The sequence below is a fragment of the Drosophila ananassae genome, chromosome 3R, assembly GCF_017639315.1.
Source record: "Drosophila ananassae strain 14024-0371.13 chromosome 3R, ASM1763931v2, whole genome shotgun sequence".
Classification (NCBI taxonomy): Eukaryota; Metazoa; Arthropoda; class Insecta; order Diptera; family Drosophilidae; genus Drosophila; species Drosophila ananassae.
Genome location: NC_057930.1, coordinates 11,208,422 through 11,231,740, shown reverse-complemented (window position 1 = coordinate 11,231,740; position 23,319 = coordinate 11,208,422). Strand labels below are relative to the sequence as shown.

General features: G+C 37.9%; 1 protein-coding gene across 12 annotated transcripts; it reads right to left on the bottom strand.

The window, feature by feature from the left end:
• Window positions 1-290: 290 nt before the first annotated feature.
• On the bottom strand, window positions 291-22,806 carry LOC6506907 (GTPase-activating protein skywalker). Of its 12 annotated transcripts, none has more exons than XM_014905099.3 (11): window positions 22,425-22,806; window positions 9,564-9,766; window positions 9,287-9,491; window positions 4,841-4,965; window positions 4,430-4,758; window positions 4,190-4,361; window positions 3,871-3,900; window positions 2,924-3,010; window positions 1,629-1,787; window positions 1,343-1,563; window positions 291-1,282 (listed from the first exon to the last, which is right to left on the bottom strand). In XM_014905099.3, exons 1-11 carry the CDS (start codon window positions 22,573-22,575, stop codon window positions 1,141-1,143), a joined length of 1,824 nt encoding a protein of 607 aa, XP_014760585.1. In that variant the 5' UTR covers window positions 22,576-22,806; the 3' UTR covers window positions 291-1,140. The 12 variants fall into 12 exon arrangements, with proteins under 12 accessions (XP_014760585.1, XP_032311365.1, XP_014760582.1 ...); XM_032455474.2 differs by having other exon boundaries at window positions 3,871-3,897; XM_014905096.3 differs by lacking the exon at window positions 22,425-22,806 and adding an exon at window positions 12,258-13,123.
• Window positions 22,807-23,319: the final 513 nt, after the last annotated feature.

The following is a 23,319-nucleotide window of genomic DNA, read 5'->3' as shown; positions in this document are numbered from 1 at the left end:
GCTTATGTACACTCGTTTAGCCTTCAACTTGTAATAATTTCTTTCACTTTTTTTTTTCGTTTTTGTTTATCGGTTTGAGATCAATTCCACATGAATGAAAACTCTCTTTCCCTCGTCTATAATTATTCGCTCGTAATGCACTTCGAAATGACTGCAAATGGTGTTGGTTCAGCGGGGCATTAGCCCCCATACAATTATGAATTAATTTTAGGTTATTTAGCTACACAATATATATCTGTAGTATCTGAGCATATCATTGTCGGCAGCAACACTAATCGAAAGATGTTTGGTTAATGCTTTAACTATAGGTATATTTTTTGTTTGTTTTGCGACCAATGGGAGACAAATTCCAAATAAACATTCGGTTTTCAATGAAATTTACAAGTTACACTTTCTATACACATAGCAATAATAATATTAATAACATATTAATAACGAATTCAGTCAAGTCAGTAAATTTGGTTTGCAGAAAGAAAAAAATACATACATATTTATAAACTAAACGAAACATTAACTCTAATAAACAAAAATCAATCGCAGCCTAGGTTTTTTGTTGTTATTTTTCTGCGTTCGTTTAAGGAATAGTTCATTTTTTGTTTTTTTGTTTCTTTGCTGCGATATATGGCTATAGAAATACGATTTACATTTAGATATACACTTTATAGTAATTCATTATGTATATATGTAGTTGTATAGATATTATGTATATATAATATATATGTAAAGGGGTTATAACAACTAGTGTATTGTAATTTCAAAGCTTTGCGTTTTGAAACATGAACTCACAGAGTATTTCCATTATATAATATATAATTTTGTTTTAGTTTGTTTGCTTTTAGTTGTTATTCTTCATAAACACATTTAACATTAACACGACGACGGCGATGCTTGGCCACTTTCGATACATATTTATAAATAATTGTTTTTTTTTCTTTTTTTTTTTTTTTTAATAAATGTTTACACATTTAATCATCTTGGTATCATCATCATCAGCATCCGCCAATAGCTGCGGAAGCGAAAGCATTCTGATGGGTATTGAGTGGGTTGATGGAAACGCGGGGGGAGGTCGAGCAGGTTGACTGAGCACTTGATCATCGGCGGGCAATATCGGTCAGACTGAAGTAGCGGAAGGGGGGTATTTTAGATGCCAACAAAGCCGTAGACCTCCAGCACCCGGATCTCAAAGTCGCCCGACGGACAAAGCGGCGGATTGTTGAAAGTCTTGCAGCTGTCCGTCTTGCCGAATCGTATGTTCTCGTCCATCCAAATGGCTTGACCCTCTCTGAAAGTAAATCATAAGTTAGAATACTTTTTATGACAATAAGCAGTGACACAAACATACCCTCCACCGATGGTTATCATCTTGGAATCGGCCGCCATGAACAGCTCGGAACTGTGTCCCAGATCCTTGTCGCCCTCGATTCCCACCCACGGGTACTTGGCTCGCTCGGGATACAGTGAGAACAAGAAGGTTTCGCCGGTGCCAAAGTAGGCCTGTCGCTGGCCCTTGTCATCTTTAACATTTCGTTCGAACCAGCGGGAGGAGCAATAGGCACCAAATACCTTTAAAAATTAATATTTTTTAATATTTTTATTTTAAAGTCTTTAGAATTATGAATATAAGTTACCTCATTATTGCACGTCTTAATCATGAGCAGCGTGGGCTCGTGCTGCTCCACCCGGACATAGAAGGTGGTCAGTGAGCAGCCGTGCTCCTCGGTGGTGTAGAGCAGCACCGGTTGGTACATTGTTATCCTCACGGGCAGCCAGGACCACAGCGTAAATAGCTATGTTAGAAACAGACAAAATATTTGTTAGAAAATCTATTTGAATATTTAAAATTATAACTTCAAATAAGCTACAACTACGAGTAACGATTGAAATAGGGTAGCAATTAGCCAATGACAAAACAAAATACTTGGGCGCGGGTAAAGTAGAGTGAAAGAACATGAACTAAAAGGTCAAAATTCAACGGAAAACAACTAAAAGCCAGGGGTTAGGTTTCAAAACAACAAAAAATATGTATTAACATTAACGAGAAAACATAAATTCTCGACTAAAATGACTAAAAACTACGGAATTAATTAAGCTACGGCGAAGTACGCTTCAAACTGTAAGCAGCAGCATCGGCGGCGGCAGAGCAGCAGCGCTTGTCCAACTGTAGCTTGGCTCTCAAACTGTAAGCTGTTCTGTGATTTCAATTTTTTGAAGTTTTTTCCAATTCTCGGATGAACTATGGGATCTACCAAAAACATTCAAGGACGTCAGGACAAGGACACTTTACATAGACAAAAGACTTTCCCAAAATTTGTTTCTAAGACATGGCATGGTAGTTTTTGGATGGGTTTTTGGAGGAAAATTGCATTCAACATGGAAGAAGTAATGTATGATATAAGGGATAATGGACAAGTTGGAGAGATTGGAGGGTCTTCAATATGCAATGCAATGCTTACAAATTGTCTATCCGTCCAGGTTTTTATGAAATTCTTTGTGCCCGGCAAACCAAAATGCTATGAAAAGATATAGATGGAGATATAGCAAAAAATTATATGCAATATGGCGGATGAAGAACTTGGGGGACTCATGAAAACGACACAGTTCCTTGACTTCTTGTCCTATTCTTATCTAATATTTCCTAACTAAAACCAAACAAAAACAATATATAAGTAATAATAAATCCATAAAACACATGGGAGTAACTCAAATCAAAATCAAATAATTGCTATTAGATTGAAGGCGATTGTATCCGGCAATCCATGCAGTTTTTATGACTTGGATGGAATGTGGAATCATAAAGTGTGGAGCCAAAAGCTTCGATAGATATACGGGTAATAGATAAATAGCAGGATTAAAAGTGTGTGTTTATCTCGGTGGAGGATTGGTTTTTGATTGACATTTCAGTGGATTGGACACTTTCACTTACATCTTCGTTCGTACAAACTTGACTTTTCAGATTGTGTATGGGATAGACGCCCATCGCGATGGCTCTATGACCCGGCGACTTTTCGCCCTATCGGTTTGAATCACATAACACATACATAATCGTGGATGAATGGATGGAATAATTAACAGTATGCACCCCAGAATGTAGAAAATAAACCCATTTTCGAATATTTATATATATATAGATGTATGTATACATTGATCAAGCGTTTTGCAAATTTTATATTATTCGCAATTATTATTATTTTTTTTGGTTGGATTTTTGTTAATATTCATTCATTCGTTGCCAAGGCAGCAAAAAAAGTACAAGAAAAATAGAAATACAATTTTTATATATAGATTTCTTGTAAGGAGCAATTAAACTTGAGGATTGTTGTTTGTTTGTTTATGTAATTCTGTTTGTGAGTAATTCGCTTTGCAATAATTTTATGCATTTTACAAACGATAATCGATAAACGGAAAAAAGCAAAACCAATAATTGAACGAATTTAAGAAGCTTTATTGTGTGGTTATTATAGATGTGGTTACTGTTGAGGCTGTGCTTTTGCTTTGATGGATAAATAATAGATATTATTCAGCGAAAAAAAATAATGTCAGAATGTCAGAAAACACAACATAAAATCGCAGTGAAAGCAGAACAAAATGAAAAGAATCGAGTCGAAAAATTGCTGGATTTGATTCGCCGCGCAAGTTATATACAAAATGCTATCTTTAAGAATCCTCTCAACATGCGGCACATTCAAGCAATTGCAGTTGAAACAACTTCTCATCGACTCGAACCGAAATCAGTTTCAACTCATTCATAGACAGTAGTATTGAAATAAAAACCAATAAAACAAGCAGAATCAATCGAACATCAGCATTATCAGTAATCAGTAATCAATAATCATTATTTTTGATTTATAATAATTTTTTTTAGCCTCATACCAAATTGCGACAGCTCTCGGAGTGCAGCTTCTGGTTTTTGATTATTTGTTTGGGTGCAGAATTGAAGAAGTTTTTGTTTTATTCGAAAGGAACATAAACGGAAAACGAATGAAAAATAAATCAGAGAGTATACCATTAGAGATAGTGTTTATAGGTGCTGTGTGGTAAGTATTATATTTTTTTTTTTTTTTGGGACATTACTAACTGAAAAGGTGCCTAGCTCGGTTTCTCTGTTTGTATTTCGTTTTCTGATTTCTGTGTGATGCTGGGGGTGGGCTGGGGAAAGTGTCGATTGGATAATCGGGAATATCCTACATACCTCGCGGATGGTCAAGGTGTGCGACATCATTTGGATGTTGACCTGCGACTGACTAGTGGGCAGATTATCACTTGAACGCGATTTGATTAATTGCTTCGAACCGCTGTTGAGCACGGAACGGCTTTTTAATAGCATTTCAGTCTTGATAAATATTCTAGAAATATACTGGGTACTGAAATATAGAGAAACAATTAATTAGAATAAATACAAAATAGTTAATGGATATTTGTAATTATCTACCTGAGTCCCCTAATACTAAAAGCGGCATGGAGCAGCTTCGCCGGCGACACTGGTATCTTCTTGCAGAACTTGATCAGCGCATTGCCAATGTCGTTTTTAATATTATCCGGACTCCATTCGTTGTTCGACTGGCACTCCTTGTGAAACAGATTGAGTATGACGAGAGCCACACGGTACAGGACCTTGATGCCCTCATGGAAATAGCAGTCCATTATCCGCACCAGATGCTGGAAGGGTAGGCCCGCTAGAATCCACCAGCACCAGTCCATAAACACGCGTTCCAGCTTCAGGCCCGGGCAAATACGTTGGAAATATGAAATCGCACTTTTCTGGAGGAGGAAAAAAAACCAATTTAATTATTATCAATTGATGGATGGTTGGTTCTAGGGGGTTGACATTCTGGACACTCACCGTGTGCTTTTTGGCTATCTGCATCACCGTCTTCCAGGTGACCTCGTGCTGTAGTTTGGTTTGATTGATGAATACCTTCTCCTTGCTGCCCACCAGTCCGGCCAAACAAATGTACGCCTCCTCCTCTGTAAAGCATAAAGGGGATGTATTAGTTCACAGTTTAAAGTTTAAATGATAAACCCCGAATGGGTGATAGTCACGACATTAATTGTTCCACAAACTGTCCAATTAGTAATGATTTTGATGAGTTTAAGGAGATTATGTTTCATTTAATCACATGAATTAGTTAGCACTTGTATTTGATTTAGAATTTAGAATATAAATTTATTGATTTATTTTGGCTCATCAATTTCATGTAACAAGCCAATAAGCCAACACGTCGTATACGTAATATTAGATATTCAATACGCCCCGTTGGCCGGCGAACAAGATCGTATGGCAGACTTTCCTCGCAATTATCTATTTAATAACAGGCCTAGGCCTTAGCCACAATTAATGGTGAAGGCTTATGGCATCTGCGGTGTGAGAAATCTCAAGGTGGTGCAGAAGAGGGGGATGATGCGAGTGCGGTGGTGCGGCATTGCAATGCCGCAGTGACGCAGCGAAAATTCAATTGGAGAATACTCGGAACTGCACTTTGACCATCGAGTGCCCCCAAGTCCCCCTTCAATATTCCCATAATTAGTCGGCACAATTTTTAGTTTCCAACGTCCGTTTGCGATTATTTGATTTGGGAATTAGAGCAAATTATGCAACGAGGCTATCGAGTATCGAGGGTCTAAAAATAATACTCAGAACCTTAGCTCGATTTGTTTGTTTTTATTTTCAGTTTTCGGACAGTCGTGAACGATTCATTAGCGTAATTGAAGATATGATTCAACAATCAGAATCAGAAGGCAGTGGCGAAAATTTGTCAGGCATTTAAAGTGTAATTGTGGCAACTCTTCGTGCGATTCATCAATTAGCAATCATTCGAATGGATGGAGTTCGACGGGGATTTAAAATCAATTAAGATACTGAACTTTGGCAAGAGGATTGGATGGAGGGGGAGGAGTCACTTGCCGCATTACAAAGTTTAATTACATTCAAATGCCTCGGCAGCGGGGTAAACAAAAGCGCAAAATGAATTTTTGCTACTTTATCAGTGGATTCTGCCGGCTTATCAGTGGATTACACTGGCCCAAGGCGGTTTGTTCGGCTTAGTTCCTTCGGATTGGAATTGCTCTTGCCGAGCGATTGTCGGGACTGGAGTACACCGACTTGAACTTTATCTGTGGCGGAACGGAACGAGTCCGCCTAGTGAGTGGACAAATATTTGATAAGTTTATTAAATATTTAAGACAGCACTTGGTGGCCCTTTTGCCAAGAACTGATATTTATAGAGCATGACGTACGTCTGAGAGCTAAGGCTTTAGCCGCAAGGCTCAGTTGGCATTGCAATTCTGCAAACATTTGCATGCAGCTCAAATTTTAATGACCCACCATTACCATTATCATTATGATTATCAGTCAGCCGGCGAGTAAATAACTTCCAATTGAATTTAATCAAAGAAGCAGGCGAGCGCAGTCGCTAATTAGGCAATTAAAGATCTAGGCAAGGAGTACTATATACTATAACTATAAACTATAAATCGCTTTTGATAAGCGGCGAGCTAAATTCAAATGGTTGCAATAAATGGCAACAAAGCCTCAAATCAGGCACAGCTCCGGGCCAACAGACGTCAGAGGGCACGTGTCGAGTAATTTATGCGGTTCTCACACTTAAACTTCAACTAAAAATAGCCCGCCGCCAATCTGACAATCTAAACATCTTCTATCCAGATAGCAGCTCTGGTTTAATTAACTCAACAAACTCGAAAACAAACAATAAAAGTATTTGAGAAAAATATACAAAACAAAACACAAGATGGAAGTCTATAAAATGTGTAGAGTTCCTTAAAGTCTAACTCTTAGATTTTCTTATTCAGGGTTACTTTCCAAGAGACCTTTCTTTTGTTTAATTTTTTATTTATGCAGCGTCTGGAAACCCTTTTCTTTCATTACCTAAAATGAATATGAATGGGGGTAGAAAATGGGGGCCAAGAAATGCAAATGGGCGAGGTCCGGGTTATATATGCCACCTGAATGAAGACTGACGTCAGAGACTGTTGGCCATTAAAAGTGAGTACTTTAGATAGAATATTCCATATATTTTAATCTGCATTGTGCGTGCCAGGAATAGCCAACCAACCACTATTTGAGCACTCCATATAGAAATCGGGCAAAGCAAATATGCACACAAGGCGACACAATGTTTGGGTAGGGCGGAACAAAAACCAGGGGTCTTATGACAGAGAACGGAGCTAAATAGTATAGAATTGCCAAACAGATCCATAAACGAAAGAGTACGCCCGTCTGCCTGCCTGTTTTATGTGAATTTTATGCTCACGTGTTGGCATTATTAGCCGACTAGCCAGCCAGCAGAAAGCCAAAGCAAAGCACAACTGGCCGAAAAGCAGAAGCGGCGAGCAAAGCAAACCTGAAAGGTCTAAATATATACACCCGCCTATACTAGATGCCAGTATAAACAAATGTGTAGAGATTATGGGGCCAAGAAATAAGACAACTTTAAAATATGTGTCAGTAAACTAAGAATCCAAACGAATGCAAATGCGGAGGGAGAGCCTTGAATTGTTCTGTTTACTTTAAGTGGCTAAAAGGCGAAAATTCGCAAATTGCAAAGAACAACAAGAACAACGAATCGAAATCGAATTCGAATCGAACTGCAATGACGTCAACAAACTGCAAACTGACAAACAGACAGAAAGACTGAAAGACATACCATATGCTATCTATATCACTTTAAACATTTGTTTATGGGCGACTCTTGAACTTGAAAAGTGCACACGCGAAAAAAGGAAGAGCCGGGCGTGAAAATATTCAGGGAATAAATAATACTGGAGTGCGTTGATTGAAGGCTTCACTCATTTCCATTTTCATTTTCAATTGAATTTTTTTTGTTTTATTTTAAGTGCCCTTCAGTTTATCTGCTTTTGTTAAAGATTTGTAGCAATATTAAATACAATTCCTGTTTCAGAATTCTTGTAATAGTAGACCTTGACAGGTTTTTCTCTCAGTGTAAACAAACCTTCGAAATGACAGCCGCCTGTCTGACCTCCCCCTCAAAAATCGTCTTATCAGCACAGCTCCCGCAAATAAGGCGCATGAGCTTTCCTTACCTCCATAGTCCCAGTCCATACAGTATATTCAAAAAATAAACACCCAGATAATTGGAAATCCTCATGAGATAATATTCTATGAACTCTGAGAGATCGATCAGTCCCCCTGGGTTGTTCTACTTTTTATTGGGAAACATCTGCGATTGATTCGATTTTAGAGATAAGAGCCCTCATTTGGGGTATCAGGGGTTATCAGGGGGTCGAGCACATGACCAATTGTTAAGTTAATCCGAGGTTAGACCTGGGAACCTCGATTCCCTACGAACTATACTTCATAATCCCCACTAAATTTGTCTCATTTCGTATTCAGAAAATTTCCCCATTCATTGACGGAGCGGTATTTGGCGGATTTTTACTCCACACCTGACTGGATGAAACCAAATTCCAAGTAAACAATATACACTGTTCGTTTAATATTTGTGTCGGTTGTTGTGTCGCCTCGCCGCTAACAACAATCAAATAGTGATTAGCTGATAATAAAGTAGTACGGGAAAGGCAATAGCAATAACAAATGCGGAACTAAAGCAGACAGTTAGACGTTGATCATTTGACTATGGTCAAGTACAGGGCGAGACAGTGGCGGACATAGCTATAAAGTATTACAAACAGAGACAGGAAAACAAAAAAAATATATATATTTTATGAAAAGATAGTCAGGTTATCAGACAGGAAGGCTTCAGTTGTCAGGAACTTAATTTCTTTCCCAGGATTTCCTTTTGAGGGAAATTTATTTATTTAGATAACCCGAAGGTTTGAAACCCGACTGAAATCCCGGGAAATTGAAATTCAGAACACTTTCCAAACAAATACTATCTTTAACTTCATATTCCTTACTGTATCAATCAGTCTAAAGAGTAACAAGATTTACATTTGAAATTATTTGGTGGCTCATTGCATGTTGGCCAAATCAATTAGCCAGAAAATCACGATACATCAATTTGCAACCATCTGCGATACGCGCCGACATAGCACTCATATATAGGCTCTATATTATATAGAGAGATACTGAAACGAAATAGACTGATATAGAGGAAGGGAAGAAGACTGTTCCAAGGGGGGATCTTTACAATTGTGCCACTTATTTTGTGTGTTTTGTAGAGGCGATAAAAATGACTTGACCAAATATTGACATTCACGTGCGAGGCGTTGAAGTATGGAATGGCGATGGAATAAAATCGGAGTGGAGTGGATTGGACTGTCGGACTAGAGAGTAGAATCGATAACTTACCCGACATGAAATGCAAAAGTATCGATGTAATGGGATACAATACTGGACTATAGGTAATATCGGGACAGTCGTAGCCCAGCACATTCACAATGCGATCGGCGACGGCCCTGCCCGTGCTGGTCAAGTGATACGGCAAACAGTGGGTGGCATCCACAAAGGCGGGCAGCATGATCGGCTTCTCCGAGAGCTCCGTGGTGCCAAAGACCTTCATAATGGGAATGACATAAATATTGATTAAATTCCATTCTCTATAGTATGTATTAAAAGGTAAACCCACCTGGTGAACCATCTCCCAGTAGAAGCCATCTAGCATTTGCTGCTTTGTCTGGTGTTGGCCGCAGAGTGTCGGCCATAGCTGGGATCGGATGGGGGAGTTGATGGGCCACGAGTTCTCCCTGAGTATGTTCTTCACGTCACGTTTCTTGCCCTGCTGCAGGAGTTGTTGGATTTCGGTGTGAGAGCGCAGTGCCGGCTCTTTGCCTGAAAAATATTAAAAAAGCAATCGATGAGCATGGTTCTTGACGGTATAACTACTCAAGTACCTTCTATTGCCTTTATATTTCATTTTATTTCTACTTAAAAGTAAGAAAAACTATTCAACAGCTATCATCTAATCTCAATTGGCTTTCTACACACACACTCTGATTAAGTCTAAGTACAAACCATTTGTAGGGCTAAAAATACACTTTGCATGCGATTAGACTTTAAGTTAATCCCACTTAGGTTAGGTCATTAACTGAGGCCCGATCAACATTACTACTGGCCCATATAGTCTGCGCCGTAGTGAACTGCCTGAAAACAAAGTCCCCAAGTGGCCAGGAGCCTGCCACTTCAGTTTAGCAATCATATGACACGATTGTTATTGTTACTGCTAATAATAATGGTGGTTCTTGAGGTTATCACCGCTCTATGGGGAACCTTCTCCACTATCATCAAAGTCGCTTTCGGCCAAACAACGCTCAAGATATAATAAATACTTGTGTGCCCCATGGCACCACCGATAAGTAGTTAAATTTCGTGTGTAAGGACGCCGCATTACTCATACGCCCGAGTGGTCAAAATAAAATACTTGAAAAAGTGCATCTGATAAGTCCGGCCATCCGATAAGTATTGATAAAATAGAAATTATATATTATAATGATTGTAATTTGTTTGGAATTTTGCAGTTTTAGTTTTTTCCCTGAAAAGGTTGCTTCCTATGAGTCTTTGATATCAAAAGTGATAGAATTTTATCAAATACTTGAGTTTCTGGGAAAACTTGTCACTACTTTTTTGATTATTTTGATGGAATAAATGAGGCTAGCTAGTCTATCTATTAAATCTATATAGTAACCACCCAAACCTTTGTCTTTGAATAAAATAGCCCGATATTTGTCAATAGCCAGTGTTCGTTGTCCCATAGATGTGTCAATTATAGTAGTGACAACCGTAGATGGACTATCTCGCTGGTCAGCTGGTCAACTGCGTCAAATGTAGGACAACCCCGAGAACCCAGCCCCTGTGGTCGGTCTGCCACTGCCACCTCAATGCCGCATTGAACCTCATCATCATCGGAGCTGGCATATTGATTAGCTATCGGCCTCATCGGCATGGGGGTAATTGATTGCGCTGCGGACATGTCTCATTACAGGCATCGACAGCTGATCGATTTTTGCATGCCTCCCCCAGTCCCCTAGTCCACCCAGTCCGTCCTCCATAGCCCACTTTTCTGTTATCATCTGATAACTGATAAGGTGGAAATCCAGGTAACCAGCGAACAGCAGGCAGCGCCATATCAATATCAGCTAACAAATCAGTTACTAAGTTGCAGAGCCTCTGATTTATTTACTCACTCGCCTTATTACGATTTAAAAACTGTTTAGAATGTCACAGAAAAGCGTTTAGCTAAATGGCATTAGTCCAATAAAAGTTTGGCGGATTCTATTACTTTTAGGGGAGCGATAAGATAATAAATGCAATAACAATAATAAAAACGGGTATAATTGAGTGCTGGCTGTGGGGGTAATTAATCCCCATCCCCATCTACAGCATCTCGGATCCATTTGCATTTTTCAAAACAGAAACAGAAACAAATATGGAAATTGTGCGATGTACTCGTATATATCGTCACCTCTCTTTCCATATAATACATTTTCCATTTACAACAGCAACGCAGCAGTAATTTTCCGATCAACGCAATCAATATTATTGGTTTGTGAAAGCTCCATAATTGGATATTATGTCAGGCGATGGCTTATAACTCACTCTAACACGTATAAAATAATAGACAATGATGAGCCATCAATGGCACAAAGCACTTGCCTTAATTAACTAATTATTTGCATATTTTAAATGCATATTAAGTCTCATTAAAATTGTGCAATCTGATTAGGAGCCAAAAATGTAATTTAAACCGCAATCGGATTTTAAACATTTATGGCTTTTATCATTCACTTTTTGAGAGAATTTTTCACAACACTTACACTTAACACTTTTGATTGATTTTTTGTTGTTTTTTTTTTTCTTAAAACTTTATGACCACCTTAATTTTTATTGCCGCTAAACATATTAAAAAATGTTTTTGTTTTGTAAACAAGGAGAAAAAATCCATATGTTTCGGGCCAAGGCAACTTTTTAGGGCCCTAAAGAATGGAAAGAATATTATACTTATGTACAAGGTTGTAAGAGAAAATTTTATAAACAGAAAACACAAAATTTTATGAATTTAGGTCAAACATTATCGTTTCAGAATTAATTGAAACATTTCCATTTTCCACTGACAGTTCAAGTTCGACTTTTTGGATTTATGTTTATAATAAAAAAAAAGAGTTTGTTCTTCTTAAATATTTATTATAAATATTATTAGAAACTCTTAGATATTATTTCCAACCATATACACTTTATCACTAAGTTTTATCGTGGCTTTTTGGGGGGGTTTGAGGTTTTTATGAGACCCATTGGACTTTGAGGCTTGATTTGTGGCTTTTATTACCTGGACTGAACTGCCAGCACTGGCATTTGGTGGTTATGTCGTTCGAGCTGGCCGCTATGAAGAGGGGCAGCTCGAAGAACTTGTCGCACTCGGGATCGACGTAGACACTGCTGCGCCGGCTGCTGAACTGCTCCAAGTCTTTGATGCCCAAGACTTTGCCAACCATTTTTTTTATTCAGTGTAGTCTCTCTGTTTTGTTTCGGTTTTACAGGGTTTCCGTTTTGGTTTCTTAAGTTTTATGCTTTTTTTTGTTTGTATAATGTATTTATTTATTTGTTATTTGTTCTTTTGTTGTTTGTTCACTCGCTTTTTTGGCACCGAGTACTTTTCGCGCTGTTTGTCAACCGCCACACGAACGACAACAGCAACAACGACATCATTTATGTAGATTTCTCAGTCTCGTTGTTGACTTTTTTTTTTAAATTTATTTTGTTGTTTTTGTTGCTTTCTTAATTTTTTTCGTATTTCGTATTTTTTATTCACTGTTCACTGCTGCCTTTTATTGTTTTAATTTATTGCGATCTGCAATTTGCTGTCGCCCGAGCAGCGACGTCGGCAGCACTTGAATTTAATTTGCAGCACATTTAAATTTTCAATTCACATTTTTTTTTATTTTTTTTCTTCGTTTTTTGCGCCTCTGCTGGTATTTTGAATTGAATTAATTTTAATATTTATTTTTTTTTAACGAGGGTTGAAAGAAATCATTAACCAAAATCATCTCGCGACTGCCCTTATACATACATTCGAGATACTCGATCGGTGAGTACGGCGGATTTTTCGGCCAGGCCTACGTGCGGAGCGTTCGAATGCGTTCAGTGTTCTCAGATATTTTCCGGCGGACAGGCCGGTTTCATTTCGATATAGCCCGCCCTGCCTGCCTTCTGAATGAAAGCTCCGCCGCGGGGAAAGAGCAGAGAGCAGAGCGTCCGTAAAATTGAGCAAAAGATCACAGAAGCTTTAAAAAGCTCCGTTTCCGCAGGGTCTATACACCGTTTGCTCTGTTCTATATATTTGTTTTCTGATTTATTTTCCATTTTCCACATATTTTTGTTTTCACATTTTCGCTATCAGAGCCGTAGAACAAACAGCTGTTTTCTGTTGTCCTCCCTCGCTCTCTCCCTACTGTGGCGGCAGTCTCTCTTCGAGGCTCTATCTCTATTTTATTTAAATTTCCCTTCGGGGCGATGAAGAGAGAACGCCCCAACCCCCCGTAACGGGTTACCCAAATCTAGTGTAAATGTTTTCACAGAAATAGCTTTTGTGGGAAATTTCGTAAGCAATGGCGAAAATATGCTTGGAAAATCCCAGGCAAGAATTTCTTGCCACAAAGCAAATTCTCGGCCATCCCGGCGTATACGTAATATTTACGTATACGTAATATTTATGTGCGAAGCCTAATTTATGAGCCTTCTCCATAAACCTGTATAAATGCGGTCTTGGCGGAGAAAATCTTGGCAATATGGTATGGAAAAATTTCTGACCAAGTCAACGGCAAGGCAAACAAACGAATTTATGAAAGAAACTTTGTGGTAGGAATTTCTTTTATTTTGAATGGATTGCGAAAATAAACACACAAATGGAGAACTTCACAAAAGGGTATTTATTTTATGGCTTCTATTGCGAAAAAGATTTATGGGTTTACATTTAAAAGAATGTTTTTTTTTTAAGGTATTATTTTGAAAAACAAACAAAGTTACAAAATTGTTTAGGAATCTGTTATTATCGCGCACTCCTTTTCAATTATTATCGATTATAATCGATTAATATGCAAATATCAAACCCACTAATTTTAACTACAAGTAAAGTTACATTGTTAAAATATTAAAAATTTAACAAGAACTTGTTAGTTTTTAGAATAAAGTCTTGCCTACTTCAATCAATTATCGATTATAATCGATTATCGAATTATAATTGATTATCGATTATAATCGATTAATATTACTTTTCACCTACATATATTAGATATCTAACCTGCTAATTCTTACTAAAAGTGGTAAGTAAAGTTACCTTGTTAAAATAGTTACAAATCTAACAAGAACTTGTTAGTTCTCTCCCCCTATCTATCAATTATCGATTATAATCGATTATAACCGATTAATATGCAAACATCAGATATCTAACCCACTAATTCCAGCTACAAGTGTGAAAAAATCACGAGATGCTCTGTTCAAACGCATTTCAACACAATTTTCACACAAGTCAGTATAGGAGGCTGGCTAATGTGTTGTTTTTTCTTTCTTTGATCCGTTGATCTTTTTTTAGCGACATCACAAATTGATTTTTCACATGTTTCGTCAGGCGAAATGAAATAAAATAAATAAGACGACGAAACAACGAAAGATAGCTACTCTGTGCCATTTGTTTATACCAGAAATGTATAAATAAAACGGGGTACAATAAACAACGCGTGGCCATTGGCCATCGTTTTGGGGAAAAACTCAATTTTCATGACACTCACACATGCCACCGAGCCGAGAAAATGATTAATTAACCAAAATGTTCAAACATAAAATTCTGAAATGAGTAAAATCAGGAGGAAAACCCAAAAACAATATAAACCCGATGGCAATTATCTTTCACTTGGCTGTATCGGATTTTGTTTGCGTTTTCTCTGGGCAGGTATATTTATGGGGGGACGATTGCCAAGAATTTCGGCGACACTTAAGTGTTGCCCCATAACGCCTTATAGAACAGATATAAAGATAGAGATACACACCTTCTCCCAGTTCGCATACTATATGGAAACCTGGCCCATTAATCATCTCTGGGTTTACGTCTTTAGATTCTGAAATCGAATCTATAAACAGTCTACCAAAATACGCTATCTGCAAGCCAATTGCTGTTTAATTTGTATCACTGGAGAGGCCATAAAGTAATTATCGATAGAGATTGCTTATCGATCGAGTTTCGAGTTCGAAGCCAGTACAGGACTTGCCAATCAACTGTTTTATTAATTTGAATGGTAATTGACGTAGTTTATTAAGAAAATCGTGAGTCTTTTGTGAGGAAATAATAGGATCAGCACGACAAGAATATGTCCAGAATATTAGATTCTCATGAATTATTAATTCTTGAAAAATTGTGAAGACTAGTTATAATTGGTACGAAATATCTTTCAGATACACAAAAGGGGAATACAAGGAATAGAAAATAATTGTGACATGATCTAATGGGCAATTTTTAGAAGGAAAAACTGGCGGAAACAATACAATTAAGCGGAATCAAGAAGTGCGATCTGTTGAAGGGGCCAGACCGAAGAGCGAAAGGTTAGGCGCTAGGCAACAAAAACACATTCTGGGCATGCAAATTGCAATTGCAAATGCAATTTATTACATTTAGTCTTAAGTCTCCCCTCTGACGACATTGTCGCCGTTTGCCAAACGAGACAGAGACTCGATAACCCGATGGGAAACACAACAACAGAAGCACAGAGAAACTGAAAACAGAAATACATAGATACATAGAACACGGTAACAATCGCCGGCTGGGGCTAAATTTAATTTGACAACGTTCGACCGTTTTTCATTTTGGCAAACTGCAGATTAATGCTGTTATTGCCCCTCGGTGCCCTGCGACCGTTTTTCGTGTTTTTTCCCTTCCAAGTTGTCAGCGTTTTTCGGCTTAATTGCATCAAGAGAACAGAAAGGCGTCATTGGGCAGAACATAGTGTCATAGTGGCAAGTCACCTGGGAAAAGAGACCTTAGGAAGTGTCCTTTTAATTCAATCAACACCATGACAGTATGAGTCAGTGGAAAATATTTCCTGAACTTGAGACTTTAAGGTTACAAAGATAGAACCTTATTTGAATAATATTTATAAGCCCTTACTCTCTAATAAACATTGAAAATATACATTTATTATTCATATCAATTAAGCCCGTTTTAAGCGAAGAATAAAGTCAACGAGCCTGCATCGGCTCTGCCAGATTGTTCAGATTGTTTAGCACGCGCTATAAATATCTCTGCCCGATCGATCGATCGATTGATCGATCGTGAGCTAACTATTTGCCAATTAGCATCGTGTTCTCCACTCTGTCATATTCTGTGGCCCGTGTGTGGACCGAATTTCGAGGGACCAGCCACATGACGGCCGACCTTTGGGATCGATCTCCAGAGGGAGAGTATTCGCAAATGGGTATTAATTGCCATTTGCCAAGGATCGTATAATGCCGGGCCCAACTGGGCGGTAGTGGGTGGCTCTGATTCGCTGCGAACCACGAGCCCCGGACATGGCCGGTCCATAATGAAAATTAATTAAGTTATTGAAGTGCTAACCGCATTGACGGACGCCGCTGCAACCCACAGCTTGCCACAAAAATATATATTTTTTGGCCCTTATTCTGGAGATGAATCGAGTTGAAAACGGGTTTGGTTTGTCAATATATCGTACTTAATCTTTTGAATTATATATTCAATTGTTGGCTGTTGTATTTAGTGCAACACGTTTCGTTTATAATGGGCATAATTTTGCATTCAATTTAAATGGCTAGGAAAAAACCGTGCCGGCGATTCATTCACTTTTGATTATCTGCGACTAGTTTTTGCTCCACAAAACACAAGTGGATAAACAAAGCATTGATTTTTTTTATGAATTAACCCTGTTTTAGTAGTAACTCTGCAGAGCACACAGGGCGTATGCGTAATGACTGACTGACTGACTGATCGAGTGACTGACCGCTGAACGCTACGCACGATTTATATACATCTCTTTATATATATATATTTATTTAAGATCAATCTTTATGTAAAATTTTTCTCAACTGAAAATGCAAGTATTTTAAATTTTTTTTCTTGTTTACTTTTCAGTTTGGCAGCTAGGCGTGATAATTAACGAGCCGTGATTTAAAAGTCGATTTGCTTTTAATGTGAATTCCAATTGCAGTTTTTGGAGGCTGCAACACACAGGCACTAACATATATACCTCTATACTATAGTATAGAGATATATGAGTGTATGTTGACTCACGCACTTTGTAAACATATCAAGTAATTACGTTGACACGCGACTTGTTTCGAAAACTATTCCAATTGATCGCCTGCTCGTTTTGTTTTCTCGATTTTTCTTTTTCTTTATCGGCGAGTTTGTATGTTTTTCCTTTCTGTATTGTATGTTTCTCTCGATTTTCGTGATCTAACAATTGACAACTTTTGGGCATACGAGTATAGTAATATCGATCTATAGAGCAACCACCAGGCCCGAGGGTTGAAGCGAGACTGAGATTAAGGCTGAGACGCCTCGACCGATCGCCACGAGAGTCTCTCTTCCCCCGGGTATCTCTTTCCCCGGTGAAAATGAGCGGTGAAAGAGAGCGAGAAATCGGTGATCGAGCGACAGGTGAACGATGCAACGGGGCAGCAACATACATTTTTCAATAAAAGCTCTCCCCCAATGATAGCCAGAAAAAAGCTGCCTAATTAAAAGCTTCAATCGGAAATATCAAATAAAGGTTTGTGTTTTTTTTATGGATGGGCACTCGGAAGTTCGTTCAACTTCAGGCTGAGATATTAAAGAGGGGGCGCGTCACAAAAATGACAACAAAGGGTTGGCCCTTAGCGTGTTGGAAAGCAATTAGTCGAGCCCCAGCATCAGCAATTCAATGAGCCACAAATAAAATCATTCACCGCGATTTTAATCGCTTTTGAAACTATCCATAAAGTCTTTTTAGAGAAAAGCAACTTTGTAAGTGTCATGTGATTGCGGATTTGTGGTTACTCGGGTGGAGCGATCAAAGTGTGAATCAAAAGTGTCGCATTGGAAGGCAAGTGAGATGGAAATTAAAGGGTAAATGGTTTAGACGTTTGAAGGAAATCGTAAACAAATTATAAGTAAGATCTTAAAGTATTTGTAATATTATTAATTTCTTGACATCCGCCATTATAAGAGCAGGCCACATGAACCACCACTGTGTCACAGTCTCATTCAATTAATGAAACACCTGCTCGAGAGCAACAGCAGTGGGCAATCAAATGGAAATTTCAAAGCATACTTCCAGGCAGCTCATTAAAATACAGCTCCCGGGCGCAGGCAACTCAATTATCATTCACTCGCACTCACACACACGCAGACCGGCAGGCAGGCAGGGCCTTCCTGCTTAAGAGCTCAAAGGGATAGGAGGAGTCAGGTGGGGAGGTTAAAATAAATATTAAGTTTTACGAGACACCCACCATGAAGCCAAATTGTGTGAAAAAATAGAGACAGAGGAGCGGGCTGGCTCCAACAACGCTGTTTAGATAACGGCGAGCAACTCAAACAATGTTATCACAGGCGGAGAAAGAATTCAACGAAAATAAATAAAGAGAGCCTCTCTCATGTGTGGGAGGGCCCCGACCCAGCTGACTCTTTAGCTTTTTCTGTAACTTAATTTAACTTTTATTTTTTTGTTTTTTTTTTTTTTCAAATCAAAGAGCATGTAAACAAAAAGAAAGATTGCTTAAGAAAAAAGCTTCGTATGCTGAGTGACCTCCCACTCACACCCACCCACTCTATCTGTGAGATATCTATGTAGAATGTACACACTCGGCTAATTAGAGGCGCCGCTGTTGACAGAGAGGCCAAAAGAGCAAAGCCAACCCACCATCCCCCTACAGTGTAGGCACTTCCTATTAGCAGACCTTATCGACTGGGGATTACGCTTACTAGTTTTAATGATTTATTCCCAAAGGTTGACAGTGGCATTAGTTTTAGTTAAAATATTTGCAAATAAAAAATAGCATTAGAGAATTACTATAAAAAAGTAATCTTCACTTTTGATTAAAGACCTTCCGCTCTTAATTAGAATCCAGAACTTGGCCCACAAAACCAAAAACCCATGGAGAACTGTTCACGATCGGTTGACACGCAAAGTATCGTGATAGAGACACTCCGACACAAAGATTCATTAAAAATAAATCCGCCGCCCCATCACTCGGCTCCTCCATCATCCAAATCCCCAAGACTGGGCCGTTGATTGTTTTATGACACCGAAGATCAAAAGACCAAAGACAAGTGGGCGTTGCGGTTTTGTCTCTTTGGCGGATAGTCAGTGATCTCTGACCTCAAATTGAAGAGATCATATTGAAGGGATCATATAGGATTAATACCCTAAAATTAATATATAACATAACACACTATATATTAAAATTATTTAAAAAGTTATTTTAGGAAAGAAACTGACAAAAACAAGCTGTAATAAATTGTTGTCTGACAGCACTAAAATAAAACAACATTTGCCGAGAACATGACACAGCTATGCCATCTTGCACGATAAATATTCCTCCTTATAGCACCGACCAGACCAGACCAGAAAACATGGCAATATTGATAAAACAGACAAAATGATATCTCGGAAGCCTCCAAAAAAGAACAATTCCTAATTGTGTTAATCTAATCAAAAAACACGAATCAAATAAAAAATTTAAAGCCACTTTGAAGTGGCAATGGCAGTCAGCAACAAACTGTTGTAGGAACTTTGGGGGATTTTCTTATAGGTATAGTATGGATATTTCCCATTTTTCGAAGTCTTATTCCGAGACAGCGGTCAAAGCGGTCAATATAAAAAAAAAAACCATAAGCAACATGAATATAAAAAATGTTTATTCGGACAAAACAGAAATATTTAATTAGTGCTGACTGTAAAATATGAAAATAGGTGACTTTCAAGAGGGAATCCTCTTGAAAAATTAAACACCAATTAGCCAAAAATAATGGGGAAAACCAAAACAAAATGAAATGCCAAGGAAAAACATAAACAAACTCAACACCGATCGAAAGATAATTGCGAAAACCAGTTTCAGTCAGTTACAGAATTTCTGAATACTCATTCATAGAACCATTTCACCCACTTTCCACCCAAAAAGGCACGTGTTTCTATCATTTTCGGAAGTCGTGTGCCACAAGTGAGGCATATGTTATTAAGGGGTATCGAGAAAATAATATTTATTCGCAAAAAAATACATCGCCTGATCAGTGGAAAATTTTCTATTTCGCAAAAATGTATATAATTCTAAATTTTTTTATGAAGGGAAATATTTTTCCAATCGGACAAGAGGATAATAAAAAAAGAATATGCCTCTTGAATGAAAATTTATTCCCCACCCTCTCTCTATATAATATTTGTTTTTGGGGAAAAGAAAACATAATTTGGCATTTCATTGGGCATTAAATGGCAAAACAAGATTCTTTCCTCCCGTTGGGTTCGTTGGACGTCACAGGCTTGAAGAAAAAAAATGGGGTAAAATATTCTGTTTCCAATTCTGCTTACGTAAGCAAGTGTTTTTGCTAATAACAAATAAATTCTCAATTTTAAGCCATAAAGATCCCAATTTTTGTATTCTATTTTAATAAATATTTGTATATTTTTTTTAAAAATATGGTCCGTTGTTGGAATGGCACGTGGCAAGTGTGCCAAGAAATTGGGGTTTTCACTTAATTCATTATTAAAAAGAATGCGAGCGTGGGATTTAAGTAATTTATTAGAAAAATATATTAATATAGATTTTATTAAAAATACATTTCTTCAAAAAACTTATAGTATTAGTAAGAAAAATATTCCAAATCCTAATCATATGACCAAGCAGCTGATACAAATCAAAGAACTTTTATCGAAACGCAAAAAAAACAAGCACGAGAGTGAGGAAAAAGTTGCATTTATTTTTAAACAAATTAATTGGCCAGCGGCCAAGTGCCATAAAAACGTGAATGTTTTTATTTCCCACGGGCTAAAGCTAGAGGCTAGAAGAGATCTCTACTTTGAATCCATAATGCTCCGCGAATATTGAATATTTGTATAATCGGAATATAGATAAATTATCCAAGATAATCAAGATTTTGAAACTAAATATTTCGATTTATATTCCGAATCGGATCGATCGTCCCCCGCTTTCTTCTATTCTTAGATCTAAAGTGCAGGAATTCGGTTGGATATAGATGGGTTTTATCCAATTATTCATATTATATAGTATATAGTGAGTGATTCAGTGCACAAGACTGGCCATTCAAGGCCAGTGTCAGCTCGACTAATAGCTCGATTGGATGTATCGCCCGATTGCTTTTGGAATCAGAAATTCATTTAGTGTCTTCTTTCGTCTTTCTGGCATTCTGACAGCGAGAGTTGCCTGCAAATTAAAGCAGAACTATGTGCCGGGGCAGGAAATTACTCAAGCAACCCCTGGTTCAGCTGGTTCCATAATCGAATGCAGCGTAAACAAATTCTTTGGAGCTTTCAAGTGCAATTTCTATGGATGGCGCATTAAAATAAATCGAATCTGCCATTTGCCGATTGCTTTTGGCACAATTTCCAATCAAAAATGAGTCGCAGTTTCAGTTTTTGGCCACATAATTATATTTAATGGCTAGTTGTGCACATTATGTTGCAATTTGTTTCTAGAATTGCACAATAAAGTGGGCATATTTAAAATATAATGAGTTTCAAACTGTACAGGGGCGCTGCCGTATAGCGTACGGCTGGAATCGAGGGGATAGATCGGAGATCAATAAAAAAGTGTAGAATATTACTAGGAAGGATAGGACTAGGAAGGATAGAAAAAATAGTTAGAATGTTAAAAATAAAATCAAGATCAATTTCTATTACTTTCAAAACAGTCCAATCCTTACAAAACGGCAATAAAATTTAATTAAAAATTATACATTTTTTACGACTACATGCCGTAATGGTTTATTAAAATATATTTGTCTAAAAAGCACTCAACATTCGCCGCATTCGCCGAATATATATCACCGAGAACCGAATCTGGTTTTTTTGCAATACATACTACATACTACATACTGGCTTTGATTATTTTCAAATACCTACAATTAATTTATTTTGGTGTTTACTCTCCGTTCTCAGTCTCAGTCGTCGTCCATTTGGGCCTGTTTATTGATTAATGTATTTAGCCCGAAAGCGGCCCGAAACAAAAACCAAACAAATATGCTTTCGAAAAATGCATAAATTAAAATTTCTGACTAAAAGAAAACATGAGCTCTTGAATGTTTATGTTAGGGAGGCACGTGAAAACTCATTAAATGCTATGATCCAAAAAAAACAGCATTTTTTTTAAATTTTTCATATTATAAGGCATACTTGGTAGCTATTATAGAACCTCTCTTGTCTAAAATCTGATTTTTTCTTCAAATCTATTAAATATCTATTAAAAACCACTATTATTAAAATAATAATTATCCACTCACCAGTTTGCTTTGGTAGATTGTAAAAGTCGAGGGTTTTGATCTCCGAGGTCTCAACATGCGGCGCGAAACCCTCGTACAGGTCGCTCTCCTCAACAATGCCGCTCAGCTTGTCGGCCTGGGACGAGGCATCTCCGCCCCTGTGGTATGGCATCTTCCTCGCCAGCTTTGCGGTCGGGTCGTCTCCGGGTCGTCTGTCAAGCTGTGATTTGGGTTCCTACTTACACCACCTCCACTGGTGTCACTCCACAGACTCCTTCAGGCAGTTGATGTGCGAATTTCCTTCGATGTTTCCGTTTGACTAGATAGCTTTTGATTTAGAAGTATTGGTTGCTGGCCTTGTTTGGATCGGTTTTCGATTATTTTCTATTTGTAGATACTGTGTGCCGTGTTCGGGGCCAACTTATGGAGACAGAAACACTCCAATACGATGATGCCGCGCGGAATTCATTATAGAGAACGCTTTAGAGCCAATACTGGGCAAGCATAGCTGGATAATCGTATAATCGGATCTGCAACAAGATAGAGAAGCGGTTGAAAGTGTGTTTATTATTTTCGAATGAGTTTCGCTTTCCACAAACAAACAGCGAGTCCGCGAGTCAATCAACATCAATCGGTAAATGGAAACAAATCCAAATCCTTCAAATTTCAGTTCAATGGCATGGCCGAAAGGCCGGCGCCGTTTGGCCATAAAATACTTGGCATCTCATTAATTGCAAGACGGCCATAAAAACTGTCCCAGTGTTCATATATAATAATATATTTCTACAAAAATTGCACGCATGTGATGTTGTGATGGAGCTACCGGTTTGACTTTTAATTAAAACCGACATAATGACTAAATATTATAGAGAGAATTGCCAATCGAAATAAATCACTTGGAAAATCAGTGTCTCTC